Raw genomic sequence first — 14315 nt, 5'->3', positions numbered from 1 at the left:
AAAATACAAAAAAATTAGCTGGGTGTGGTGGTGCACACCTGTAGTCCCAGCTACTCGGGAGGCTGAGGCAGAAGAATAGCTTGAACCCAGGAGGCAGAGGTTGTAGTGAGCTGAGATCGTGCCACTGCACTCCAACCTGGGTGACAGAGCAAGACTCCGCCTAAAAAAAAAAAAAAAAAAAGAAATCCTGCCTGTGTTTCTAGACTATTTCAGACTTGCCAGCTTCACAACTGCATAAGCAATTTCTTAAAATAAATCTCTTTATCTCCTGCTGTTTCCTTGGAGAATCCTAACTGATAGAACTTGTAAACATCATTCTTAGAAACAAATTTGATATGGTTTGTCTGTGTCCCCACCCAAATCTCATCTTGACTTCCCGTGTGTTGTGGGAGGGACCCAGTGGGAGGTAACTGAATCATGAGGCCAGGTCTTTCCCATGCTGTTCTCATGATAGTGAGTAAGTCTCATGATATCTGAAGGTTATTATAAGGGAGAGTTTTCCCACACAAGCTCTCTTTGCCTGCCGCCATCCATGTAAGACGTGACTTTCTCCTGCTTTCCTTCTGTCATTAATGTAAGGCTTCCCCTATCACACGGAACTGTGAAGTTGCCCAGTCTTGGGTATGTATTGATCAGCAGCATGAAAACAGACTAATACAGTAAATTGGTACCAGTAGGGTGGGGAACCACTGAAAAGATACCCAAATATGTGGAAGCAAGTTTGGAACTGGATAACAGGCAGGGGTTGAAACAGTTTGGAGGGCTCAGAAGAAGACAGAAAAATGTTGGAAAGTTTGAAACTTCCTAGAAACTTGTTGAATGGCTTTGACCAGAAGCCTGTCAGCCATATGGACAATAGGGTCCAGGCTGAAGTGGTCTCAAATGGAGATGAGGAACTTGTTGGGAACTGGAGCAAAGATGACTTGTTACGTTTCAGCAAGAGACTGGTGGCATTTTGCCTCTGCCCTAGAGATTTGTGGAACTTTGAACTTGAGAGAGATGATTTAGGGTATCTGGTGGAAGAAATTTCTAAGCAGCAAAGCATTCAAGAGGTGACTTGGGTGCTGCTAAAGGCATTCAGTTTCATAAGGGAAGAAAGCATAAAAGTTCAGGAAATTTGCAGCCTGACAATGTGATAGAAAGAAAAGCCCATTTTCTGAGGAGATATTGAAGCTGGCTGCATAAAATTTGCATAAATAATGAGGAGCCAAATGTTAATCTCTCGAAGACAATGGGGAAAATGTCTCCAGGGCATGTCAGAGGTCTTCATGGCAGCCCCTCCCATCACAGGCCCAGAAGCCTAGGAGAAAATGGTTTCGTGGGCCAGGCCCAGGCTCCATGTGCTGTGTGTTCAGTCTAGGGACTTGGTGCCCTGCATCCCAGCCACTCTAGCCATAACTAAAAGGGGCCAAGGTACAGCTCAGGATGTTGCTTCGGAGGGTGGAAGCCCCAAGCATTGGCAGCTTCCATGTGATGTTGAGCTTGTAGGTACACAGAAATCAAAAATTGAGATTTGGAAACCTCTGCCTAGATTTCAGAAGATGTATGGAAATACCTGGATGCCAAGGCAAAAGTTTGCTGCAGGGGCAGGGCCCTCATGGAGAACCTCTGCTAGAGCAGTGTGGAAGGGAAATGTGGGGTTGGAGGCCCCACACTGAGTCCTTACTGGGGCACTGCCTAGTGGAGCTGTGAGAAGAGGGCCATGGTCCACCAGACTGCAGAATGCTAGATCCACCGACAGCTTGCACCATGCGCCTGGAAAAGCCACAGACACTCAACAGCAGCCTATGAAAGCAGTCAGGAGGGAGTCCATACCCTGCCAAGCCACAGGGCTGAAGCTGCTCAAGACCATGGGAACCCACCTCTTGCATCAGCGTGACCTGGATGTGAGACATGCAGTCAATGGAGATCATTTTGGAGCTTTAAGATTTGACTGCCCCATTGGATTTCAGATTACTGCAGCCCATTTGTTTTGGCCAATGTCTCCCATTTGGAATGGCTGCATTTATTCAATGCCTGTACCTGCATTGTTTCTAGGAAATAACTAACTTGCTTTTGATTTTAAAGGCTCATAGGTAGAAAAGACTTGACTTGTCTTGGATGAGACTTTGGACTGTGGACTTTTGAGTTAATGCTAAAATGAGTTAACATTTGGGGGACTGTTGGGAAGGCATGATTGGTTTTGAAATGTGAGGACATGAGTTTTGGGAGAGCCCAGGGTTGGAATGATCTGGTTTGGCTCTGTGTCCCCACCTAAATCTCATCTTGAACTCCCACGTGTTGTGGGAGGGACCGGGTGGGAGGTAATTGAATCATGGAGGCAAGTCTTTCCTGTGCTGGTCTCATGATAGTGAGTAAGTCTCACGAGATGTGATGGTTATTATAAGGGAGAATTTTCCTGCACAAGCTCTCTTTGCCTGCTGCCATCCACATAAGATGTGAATTGCTCCTGTTTGCCTTCTGCCATGATTGTGAGGCCTCCCCAACCATGTGGAACTGAGTTCTCCATTAAACCTCTTTCCTTCGTAAATTGCCCAGTCTTGGGTAGGTCCTGTTCAGCAGTGTGAAAACAGACTAATACAAAATTACAGCACGTTTGTTTGTTTGTTTTCAATCATAGTGAGGACCCAGGTTTTCAGATGAAGGTGATATGTAAGGTGTAAAAAATTGAGGACTTCTTATACAAAGGAAATTATCTAGTGAGATCAGCTATGGTTGACAGTAAATGGATATTCAAAAGCATCTCTTTAATGTTGAGCAGGACTTAGGAAGCAGGCATAAAATTTGGCAATATATTATCAAAAGAGCTCTGCTTCCTAGGAAATGGAACAAATGACATCATTATGCATATTAGATCTAACATTAAAACCCTTTTACTAAAATTACAATATTTCTGTCAGCGATTCTTAATATAAGAAAAAATGGTGAAATGTGTTTAGAGTGTGCTGGAAAATATATCCATGGGAACTATGAAAACCCTACTTCAGTGAATTGTATATTTATTGACTACTTCGTGACAAAAAAACACCCAATTCCATCAGGTCAAGCATGAAAATACTTTAGCAAAATGGACCAGTTTGCAGTAGTTAATGAATGATTTATAAATGTAATTTTTCAAATAAGAAAAGAATTTTCCAAAATTAATTTTATAGAGAATAATTCTGGGAAATAGAAAAAGGAAAAGGGGTTAGCCCTTAAATAAATCTGGAAGCACTGAATTACATACAGCACACTGGGACTCTTCAAAGAAGAGATATACTATACTGATGGTAAAACTAATTTGATCAGGTAACACATTCGTCAGGTATGTCCATCCACCTTCCATGGAATGCTGCAATTGAAAACTAAGGCCTTGTTTTGTTATTTGCTAACTCTGTGACTTAGAGCCACTGATTCACATTTTTGGAGTCTCAGTCTCCTTGTGTCTTATCAATGCAATGATACCTACTTCTCAGAGTTGTTTGAAGCTTCAGTAAGGTAATTTTTGAAAGAGAATTTTTTAAAAATCTAAAATGCTGCCTAAATATTAGCAGATAGTTTGTTGCTTTTTGACTTTCTGTCATCCAAAGAACTTCTCTGTTTGAGGTTCATTTCTCATTTTGAAATCTTTGTGAAAGGCAGGGCTGCACCTTCTATGTAGAAGCTGCAAGCGGCAGGCATTTTATTTCCCAGTTCCTGGCAGCTAAAGGCATGGTCACTTGACCTTGGCTCACTTAATGAAATCCTCCTTCATGGGACTTAGAATTTTGAGGAGTGACAGGTATGTTAGTTAATTTGACTCAAATTATATATGCCATAAAATTGTTTCCTCTATTGTATAACTCTACATCTAACATGAGGTGAGTTCAAATTCCCTGATGCAATTAACTCTACATATAGAAGGTTGCATGGTTTTTAGTAGTTTCAGAGAGGTATTTACTCTGAACATATGAACTTTCCTTTAAAGCAGAATAGAGAGAACACTTTCATTTTCCCTGGGCAAAGACAGCACATAGAATGTTGTATATGTTTTTATATGTGGTATATTGAATTAAGCAGAAAAATCATGTTTTTAGAACTTTGTCTCTATAAATTTCTCTCAGGAGTTTTTTGTAAAAGTAAACTTGTCCAAGCTACAAAGATTTTCTTTTTGCAAGACAGATACTACTTAATTAATTCCAAGCAACTTGTGGCTGGAAGCAAGAAGGTAGTTTCAGGAGTATTTTTGTTACTGTTGTTGATTTTTGGCTGTTAGTTTTTAAAAAGTGAGATATTATAGGCTTTATAGTGGAAGGCTGTCTAACTTTTTCTTTTCTTTTCTTTTTTTGAGACAGAGTCTTGCTCTGTTGCCTAGGCTGGCGTGCAGTAGCGTGATCTCCCTCACTATAACCTCCACCTCCCAGGTTCAAGCAATTATCCTGCCTCAGCCTCCTGAGTAGCTGGAACTACAGGCACATGCCACCACATCCGGCTAATTTTTGTATTTTTAGTAGAGACAGGGTTTCACCATATTGGCCAGGCTGGTCTCGAACTCCTGATCTTGTGATCTGCCCGCCTTGGCCTCCCAAAGTGCTGGGGTTACAGGCGTGAGACTCTGTGCCCAGCCTAACTTTTTCTTAATGGTTCCTACTAAGCCTGAGAATCAATCAGGGAATGGAGTTTAGCATACTGGGAATTGTAAAGTGGATGCTTAATGTTGAGTCTTTTAGAAGGAAACAGCAGAGATCTAGACAAAAACAGGCCTTATGAGATTGCCTACTGTAGCATTTTTGTGAAAGACACAGGAATAGTTCTGAAGATCAACATTGCGAAGAGCCACATAATTCTCAGTCATATTTATGGTTTGCATTATATTTCTATTTATTTTGATAGCAAATCATCATACTTGTCATTGTATGAAGATATTATAGCTAGAAAAAGTAGAAAGTATCCTAGTTGTCTTCCCAGAAGCTCAGTGGTTTTGCTTAGGTTAGGTCATCAGAGATCATTCCCCTGGGTGGCTCCAACTCTGGTCTATGAGAATAATGAAATGAATTTTATGTTAGAAAAACAGAGCTAATGGGCAACAACCATAATATTGCTCAACAGACGCATATAACCTCATGCTATTTTAATATTTATGCCAAAAATGACTCTGTCTAGGATGACCCATATATCCACTATGGCCCATCTCATAGGTCCAGAATAAGAAAAAAATGTTAAGACAGTCCAAATACCAATAGTGATGGCTTTATATGCCATACACCAGGGTACACTGTACATTGTGCAGTGTTTTTTTAATTATATTTTTAACTGGTGATGAATGTGACTTTTTGCTCTATGGTAATAACAATTATGGCCAAGGCAAAACTGTCAACCAGTGGCATAATGAGGCCCCCAATCATCATGGAATTGAGACAATAGTTGAGTAGTTTTAGCAAAACATGAGTGTGAATTTTTATCAAATCATCTTCTACTTTGTATTAGGGCCAATTCGTCTCCCTTAATTTTTTCCCTCTTCCAAGACAATATAATATAGTTATGTCACAGTTCTATTTGCACGGTATAAAAAATTCCATGTTTCATTGTCTTCAACAAGTTTATGCTTTGGAGTGAGGATGCAATAAGGGACACGAATCTGTTCCCTCACAGCCTCAGTTCCTATGTTTCTCTCACAGTGTGAGCAACTCTCTGTGCTGAGTGTGATTCTGGTATCTAAAATATTTTCACCCAATCTGATTCTACACTGTGAGCCAATTCATTTATGTTTTTGGCAACCCAGAGGGACTACTACTTGCTTCCAAAGCTAACAATAAAAAATACCTGGCTTTGTGAGGTAATTAAGAGACAGAGATTTGCTGGGCATGGTGGCTCACGCCTGTAATCCCAGCACTTTGGGAGGCCAAGGTGGGTGGATCACAAGGTCAGAAGATGGAGACCATCCTGGCTAACATGGTGAAACCCCGTCTCTACTAAAAATACAAAAAATTAGCCAGGCATGGTGGTGGGCGCCTGTAGTCCCAGCTCCTCGGGTGGCTGAGGCAGGAGAATGGTGTGAACCTGGGAGGCGGAGCTTGCGGTGAGCCCAGATTGCGCCACTGCACTCCAGACTGGGCGACAGAGTGAGACTCCGTCTTGGTGTGGGCAGGGTGGGGGGTAAGAGACAGAGATTCTGTCTCCAAAAGTGCATGCAAGTGTGGCCACAATCAATTTGGAGCTTGAAGGCTTGAAGAAAAAGATTGATGAAGGAGACCAATAACTGTCAAGATGAGAACTGAAGTTTTTAATAAGACTCTAATTGAGAGTGAAATAGCGTGAAACTGTTGACTGGAAGACATGAATTGTAGGTATTACTAGGGATCGGAATACCTTGAGACAAAAGGCTTCAACTTCTATGAGTGAGTCAAATCTCTAACTAGAGATGGGTAGGCTTAAATGGAAATGAAACACATAGCCAACCAAAGTTGGCTTAATGGTTTTAGGAACTGCTTCACTCTAAACAATGTGCCACTTCTGCGGATCACCTGTTACAACAAGGGAAAAATCATTGAAGAAAATGGATATTTTCTACTTGAATAATTTAATATATGATGAAAAGACTGATCTATCTGAGGGAAAGTACTCAGCACTTACTCTGAAATCATTACGTTAAGACCTGGATTTAGAGCAACTCATGTCTAGGATTGTGTTATTTTGGGGGCAATGCTGCTGATAGTTGGATGACTTCATAATTGTCCAATACAGCTACAAAATTCTCCCTGGAACCCAGGAACTGCAATGAGTTGGTTGTGTTCTGGAAACCTAAGATAAGTGGTAAAGTTGTGGTCTCATTATTTCTGGATATCAAGTACCTCAGACCTATAACTTTGTGAACAAGGTATAGTTTGCTTTTTCAAAGCCATGTAACTATTCCTGAAATAATTGAACATTGGTAGGCCTTCATCATTGCAGAATGCAATGGTGATAAACAAGCAGTGGATAAAATTGAGCTCAAAACACTCAATGCATGTTACCAAAATCCATGGAAGGGATATGTGAATAATTTTAGGAAGGAATATGTGAATATGTGAGTAATCCATCCAGATGATCAAAATGTATTTGGGTAGCCAAACAATTTAGTGGTACAGAAATCAAAGGATTAATTAAAGGCCAGAGAAAAATGTAGACTAACACAGGAGAAATGATAAGAAATTTCATTTCTTCATCTTATCAGATGAAGATAATGACCATGAACCAGAAGAATCAGTATATTAGAATCTTCATTAGCTTGTCACTGACAAACCAAGTTTATCTCTTGATTGAGTTAGCATTAAAAATACTTCTGGGCCAGGCGCAGTGGCTCATGCCTGTAATCCCAGCACTTCAGGAGGCCGAGGCGGGAGGATCACGAGGTCAGGAGATAGAGACCATCCTGGCTAACACAGTGAAACCCCATCTCTACTAAAAATACAAAAAAAAAAAAAAAAACAAATTAGCTGGGCGTGGTGGCGGGCGCCTGTAGCCCCAGCTCCTCGGGAGGCTGAGGCAGGAGAATGTCGTGAACCCAGGAGGCGGAGCTTGCAGCAAGCCGAGATCGCGCCACTGCACTCCAGCCTGGGCGACAGAGTGAGACTCCATCTCAAAAAAAAAAAGTTACTTCTGAAATTTGTTCTGAAAAGAAATCTCTTGAAATCCATCAAATTATTACTTCCTCCTTACTTATCTTAGGATATCTTCTCCTATTTTAATTAGTTTTCCCAAAGCCTAAAAACCTACAACACTAAGGAAATACACTCTGAGTTCTGAATAATAACACAGTCCAGTGAAAAACATATTCAAAATCAAAGTTATCATATAGCTTTCCAAATAACCCTGACTCTTAATTAAAGCTTAAGAAATCTTGAAGGATGAGAGGTGAGGTCACTGTTGCATATTGGGATTTTAACTCTTTGGAGATTATTATATGGGGATTGAGATAAAGGGAAAGATTCATTCAAATGGGTGGAAGATGTAATAATTTAGCAGCAACAGAGATCAGAAACTATTTTAACTCTATTTACACTTCAAATAACTTGCATTTTGATTTTTATTCCTTGGAAAATTATTTAGAGAACTTACTTTATCATTGGGACATGATATTTGTATACCAGAGCACAAAAATATATGGGCAGGAAAACTTTTTAGTTTAGATTCAACCAGTAGTAGTAGGAGCATCAGTGCAACAACTTTGCTAGTATTACTGCTAATATTCATTTTTACTACTTTTTAAATATTTGATATACATCACCTCAATCATTGTAACAACACTGTGAGGGAGATATGGAAATTTTCATTTTACATGAAAGGAAACTCATCTTTAGACAGGATAGATAACTTGCTCAAATTCACAGACAGATAGTTAGAGTGGGGATTCTAATTCAGGTTGGGTGATTTCGAATATAAGTTTTCTTGACCATCCCCCTTGTACTGGTTCTCAGAGTGTTAATTTTCTTTTTTACAGCTTCAGAGGATTTAAATAATAGTTGAAAAGCTGAATATGGTGAAATGATTTAATGTTATTAATGAATGGATTGGAAGGCTTTTGTTTCCACATTATTTTGGGCAGAGTTGTCAGTAAGTCAGCAAAATAAACGTTGACATTATTGAAAAGCCTCAGTTCAGCTAAGAACTGAGATCCAAACAAGTTTGCATCAAAAGTCTCAGGTGTAATATCTTTAGCATAAATACAATTGAATCTGGAGAGAAAATATTGTTGTTGAAATGTGCAGAGTTCGGCGGGGGTGCTCTTCAGTTTAAGATGTGAACTTACGTTGGAATAAACTATTTTATGTTCTTAATATCTTCATCTGGCATTTTTTAATAGGTGAAAATATAGTAACTGAAAAAAGCAAGTAATAATATTTTAACAGTATTGTTTTCATTTGAATAAGAATGTCCCTTTCCTCCTAAGGTCCTTGCTGTGTTATTTTTAAGACTTGATGAGCCCTGTCTTTAAACTCAGAGTTCTTCCTATTGAAGTGCATCAGATTCCTTTAAATGTTCTTTATGGTATCATTATGTTACATGTGAGATTATGATGGATGAAGCACAAGGCAGGGGACCAGTAAACCTGGATTCTAGTCTTACATATATCAGAAATTGACTGCTCTTGTATAAGTGTAAGCTCTTTAACTTTTCTCGGTGCTTAATATTCTCATCTGTAAAATGAGTTTGAACAGATAAGAATAAATTTATTAAAGTCTCCTTCCCATTCTTTGATATTTAAAATACATCCTACAATGCTGGATCTGTTGGTCCTGCATTTATAAAATATACTTACCAAAGTTAATAAACATGCTTCAGGACTACAGGATATTCTTCAATTCAGCATCAATCTGATAATGAAAAAAGAATGTTATATAACTTATGAAGTATTTCATTTGTAGGCTACTAGATCATGCAGAAGGTATACAAAATCTTGAAACCTTGGTTAGGGGAGCGGATTCTTGCCAAGATGCAATGTTACATTGCAGTTTTTTATTAGCCACCCTTTGCATTTATTTAGCTTTACATCATCTCTGCCCTTGAAGGGCTTACAGTCTGCTGGGAAAAGTAGACAAGAAAAAATGGCAGTAGAGTTTAATAAGTGCTAATTATTGGCTGCAAACAGAATGTTGTGGGACAACAGAGAAGTTTGAGTGCCAGGGAAGAATTCTCAGCGGAGGAGATGTCTTCTAACTTGAACTCTAAAGCCTGATGAACGATTCAGCCAAGGCAAGCCTGATGAGAAATAGGGCAAGCGGGTGGAGTCATTATGTGCAAAGGCCTTGAGGTAAAAGCAAGTTTAATGTGTTTGGAAAACTGCAAGTAGTTCAGGAGAACCCAAGCAGGAGGCACAACAAGTGATGATAGCAAGTCACTACTTGGAGAAGAAATCAAGGTCCAAAATACCTCTATTTTGTTAAAAAAAAATAGTACTTTAATTTGGAAGCAATGAGAACTATTAGAGAAGAGTATTAACCATTTTTGTGTTTTAAAAAGGTTGATTTGACCTCAGTATAGAGATGGGATTAGAATGTGAAGCACTGTGGGCAGACTGGAGGTGGGAGACCAATGGACAGGCTATAAACCAGGTGAAAGATTGCCTGAAACTAAATACCAAGATTGTAGAAGAATGTGGGTGGGAGATTGAGAGATGTTGCAGAATTAGAATTGATGGGATTTGGAATTTTATTTGATGCATATGGAAAAAGAGAAGGAGAAATAAAAAGAGTCACTAAATTTTCATCGTGGGGCAATGGGTAAATGATGATAATATTCATAAACTCAAAAAACATAAGAGCAGGTTATAGGAAAAATATTTTGTCCATGTTGATTTTCAGTTTCTTATGGGACAAGATATTGGGGGAGAAGAGAGTCCTAGACAGTTGGATAAAAAATCCTAATGCTGAGGGAGAGATCTTGGTTGGAGGTAGAGATTTGGAGATTAAAAGCATAAGCATTGATGAAAACAGTTGAGAAAATGTAGTGCCATGGAAATGAAGAGCAAGGAAAAAACTCTGGAAACAAATTTAAGAGACAGGTAAAGGAAGAGGACAATATGAAATAGAACAAGAAGAGAGGAATCATAGAAAGACAAAAAGTAGAAAATAATACTACAGGTGCTAAGTAAATTGTTTCAAGAAGGAAGGTATACTTATGGGTATCAACTGTTTTGTGGAGAAATCTGGTAAGAATTGAAAAATGTTTATTAGATTTAACAAGAAGGATATTGTTGGCGTGCCTTTGTTGACAGTCATATGGTACCATCAAAAGCCAGACTGCAAAGGGTTGAGGAATTAATAAGAGGTGTGAGGAGTTGGAGTATATGGTATTCTTGCAAGAATCTTGGCTGTAAGGGAGGAGAAAGAAATATAGCTAGGGAGGTGTCTAAAGTGCCTTATTTATTATTTTTTAAGATAAGAAGAAGAGTAACTTTAATACAAATTAGACAGAGCTGGCAAAAATGTTGACACAAAAGAAGAGAGTATACCTAATGGAGGAAGAGTCCAAGGAAGTGAGATGGATAAAATTCACAGCGATATTACCAACCTGGTATCATTTTTGCTACTTAAAAATAATTTTGGATTTTCAGTCAATAGTCTTCTATCAATAGTTTGCTTTGGTCATGACTAGCTAAGTTAGGGCTGACGTCTATGACAAGGACATTGAGGGAGAGTAACAGACTAATACAGAATAAATTTAGATTTTCCTAACATCATATAACCTCTGTAAGTTTCATTTAACCCATCTGTAAAAGGGGGAATTAAAATATTAATTAACATCTAGCATTGTTTTGGGTTATTCTATAAATACATACATGCCAGGCTATTAATATTTCTGCTTAACAAATAGCAATGGCTTAATCAATGATAGCTATGACACTGAAGATTATAAAATCAAGTTATACTGAGAGATAAAACAAACTACAGTGACTATACTAGTTTTTCCTGACACAAGAAAGACAGGTGGTGGGGGGTAGACAGTATATCACTCTACTTGTTAGTCTCCTCTTTGCCCGGCTTCCACTTGGCTATTTGTATTTGTCTCTGTGTTTTTAAGATTTTAGTGATCAATTCCAGCATATTACAATGACTTTTGGAATACTTTGGGAAATCATATCTGATGCTCACTAGCAGTCTGTTGAAACATTTTAAAGGAAGCATAGTAATGAGTTCTCAGAAGAGCCCAAAGGGATGCCCTGCCTGAATGATGGTAGAAAGAGAAAAGAAGATTTCAAGTCTAATTTTGTAACTATAGGCTTTTCTGTAGGCAAATGGGCCTTTTTTGGCATAAACAAATGAACCACTTCTAAGAGTGCCATGGTAAAGCCAAAAGAAAATGATATTGATTGTTCTATTTCCTGGTCATTTCAAGATTGGGTGAGGATAGGGGTAGATAGCCATGTAATGAAACACTAAGTATGGTTCAGAAGCCCCTTTTCCCAGTCTTCCAGTAGTTGTGCCAAGTGTATTTGGAATGACAAGTAGAGACTGATCCCTGGATATAAGTGACTTGCAGTGAAAGGAGTAGATGGATATTACTTTTAAGGAAAAGTTTTTTCAAGCAAATGTATGACAAGGAGATCTCACAAATTAGGATCCAAATATTATAGGACAAATGGGACATTCACGTTAGGCATTGGAAATTAAAGAGAATGCTGTTCAAACAGATGTTGCACTAAGGTAAAGTCAGAAAGGAGGGGTGAGCTTGCCTACCTAGCTATGAGATCAGTTTACAAAGGCAATCAGAGGGCTAATTGAAATAGCAGAGGATTTAATCTCTGCGTACTCTGAATAATCAAATGTGCACAAGTATCTCAACAACTCCATTCATCGCACTCTACTTTAGCAATTACTGAAAGATAGGCTACTCAGCTGCTATAAATTTACTGTCGATAAAGCAAGAAGTGAGAGAGCTACAAACCTGTCTTCTCATCATTGTAATGATTTGAATGGCAATATGTTATATTGAAAACCAACTCAAAGAAATGAAAAACCAGGGGCTTTTAGGAAGCATGAATTTGCGCTTAAAGCTCAGTTTGTCTTGTATGGTGTCAGGCAGGACAGTGCATATCTGTATAGACAGATAACAAAGGGACAGGGAAGGGTTTCAAAAGTGATATTTCTTATAGAATCTAAAAGACATTTAGACTGTTTTCTTCTTCTTTCATAATAACAGACTCTCAGAGAAAATTTTTCTGGTAGCAAACAACTTCTATGTAAGGTGATTTTATTTTTCTAGGTTAAGGCCACCTAAATTGGAACTAAATTTAGATTACTAAAAGCAACTTGGTGTGAAAAGAAAGAACTGTTCAATTTAATTAATTATTTTATGCTAAAAATGTTTTAAGGCCCACAATGACCAAAATATTCTGACAATCCAGCTTCTTCTGTTTTTATGTTGAGAATCTTAAGTAGTTTGAATTTTAATGAAAGATTAAGATGGCATATTTGTCAGGAGAATTTAAAGAAAAGGCTTTTATTCTACTGTACTCTCTTCATCTGGAATTCTGACTTTATAAATTGTTACAAACAAGATTAGCAAATAGGTTTGGGACCAGGGTGTAAATATGGAAATTAGAAAAGAAACCAGAATCCCTAAGGTTATAAGGAAGAAATTAGAAAAAGATGTAGCTCCATTTGTCAAACTAAGACTTTTTTCTTAGGCACTGTACAATAAAATAAAACAAAACAAAACATAACAAAACAAATAAAACTTTACTAAAATATGAATATTAAGAAATTTGGAATGCATAGCCCAAGACTTTAAAAAAATACTTAACACAGCTTAATTTTTAAAAAGTCACTTCAAGTATAAAAGAGCTGCTATTGCGGACAGAGAATAGACATTTTCTAGTTGATAGAGAAAGCCAGGGTGATTGCAGGAGAAATTACAAAGGGAATATCACAGCTTAATTTATAGAAGAATGTCCTCATAATGCAGCTACCTGGCAATGAAATAGGCCATTTCCATTTCTACTCTTAGGAGTAGATAAATTGACTATAGAAATTTAAATGGAGGCTGAATGCACCTCTGGAAGGAATTAACTGAGTGAGAAATTACACTAGATGATCTTTATAGTTTTCTTTCAACATTTATACTTTTGTGACTTGCTTTTTTAAAAATTAAGTTCTTGGGTATTTTTAAATGCAGTCTAATAGAAACTGGGCTTTATTGCTTTCGTGGCTGATAAATGAACAAAACTTCAGGTAAATTCTTAAATTATTTCACTTATAGAAAGGGGCTTCTGGCCGGGCACAGTGGCTCACACCTGTAATCTCAGCACTTTGGGAGGCTGAGGCGGGCGGATCCCTTGAGGTCAGGAGTTCCAGATCAGCCTGGCCAACATGGTGAAACCCTTTCTCTACCAAAAATACAAAAATTAGCTGGGCGTGGTGGCGGGCACCTATAATACCAGCTACTCGGGAGGCTGAGGCAGGAGAATCACTTGATCCCAGGAGGTGAAGTTTTCAGTGAGCCGAGATCTCACCACTGCACTCCAGCCTGGGTGACAGAATGGGACTTCATCTCCAAAAAAAAACCAAAAAACAAAAAACAAAAAACAAAAAAAACAACGGGTTTAAGGGCTTCTAATTCTAACTGGCATGAAATCATTTAACCTAAATATCATTTGGTATGGCATAGAATTGTTCCTAACCCTGCCTCTATATTTCAGAAATAGAGTGGGCAAGACAACACAATTCTTGGAGTTATTACTAATGTCTCCAAATAAGCAGTAAAGTGAAATGAAGTGCTGTTTTTATCTTTTGACTCTTCTAAAAAAGTGAAATGCTTGCTGGAGAGTAACAGGTAAAATGGAGGATGTGAACATATGGGCTGACATTTTCTGAAAAAGG

General features: G+C 38.3%; 1 protein-coding gene across 1 annotated transcript in view; it reads right to left on the bottom strand.

Moving 5' to 3' along the window:
* Positions 1–4814: 4814 nt before the first annotated feature.
* Positions 4815–14315, bottom strand: part of GC (GC vitamin D binding protein) — a 62379-nt gene continuing 52878 nt past the window's right edge. The window contains exons 13-14 of the mRNA XM_057302087.1: positions 9257–9311; positions 4815–4992 (exon numbers count right to left, since the gene is read on the bottom strand). Of these exons, the coding sequence (XP_057158070.1) occupies positions 9282–9311 (30 nt within the window). The 3' untranslated portion in view covers positions 4815–4992; positions 9257–9281. The remainder of the gene's footprint in view (positions 4993–9256; positions 9312–14315) is intronic.

This window comes from Pan paniscus, chromosome 3, assembly GCF_029289425.2.
Source record: "Pan paniscus chromosome 3, NHGRI_mPanPan1-v2.0_pri, whole genome shotgun sequence".
In the NCBI taxonomy this organism is placed as follows: domain Eukaryota; kingdom Metazoa; phylum Chordata; class Mammalia; order Primates; family Hominidae; genus Pan; species Pan paniscus.
This window is presented reverse-complemented; position numbering and strand designations above follow the sequence as displayed.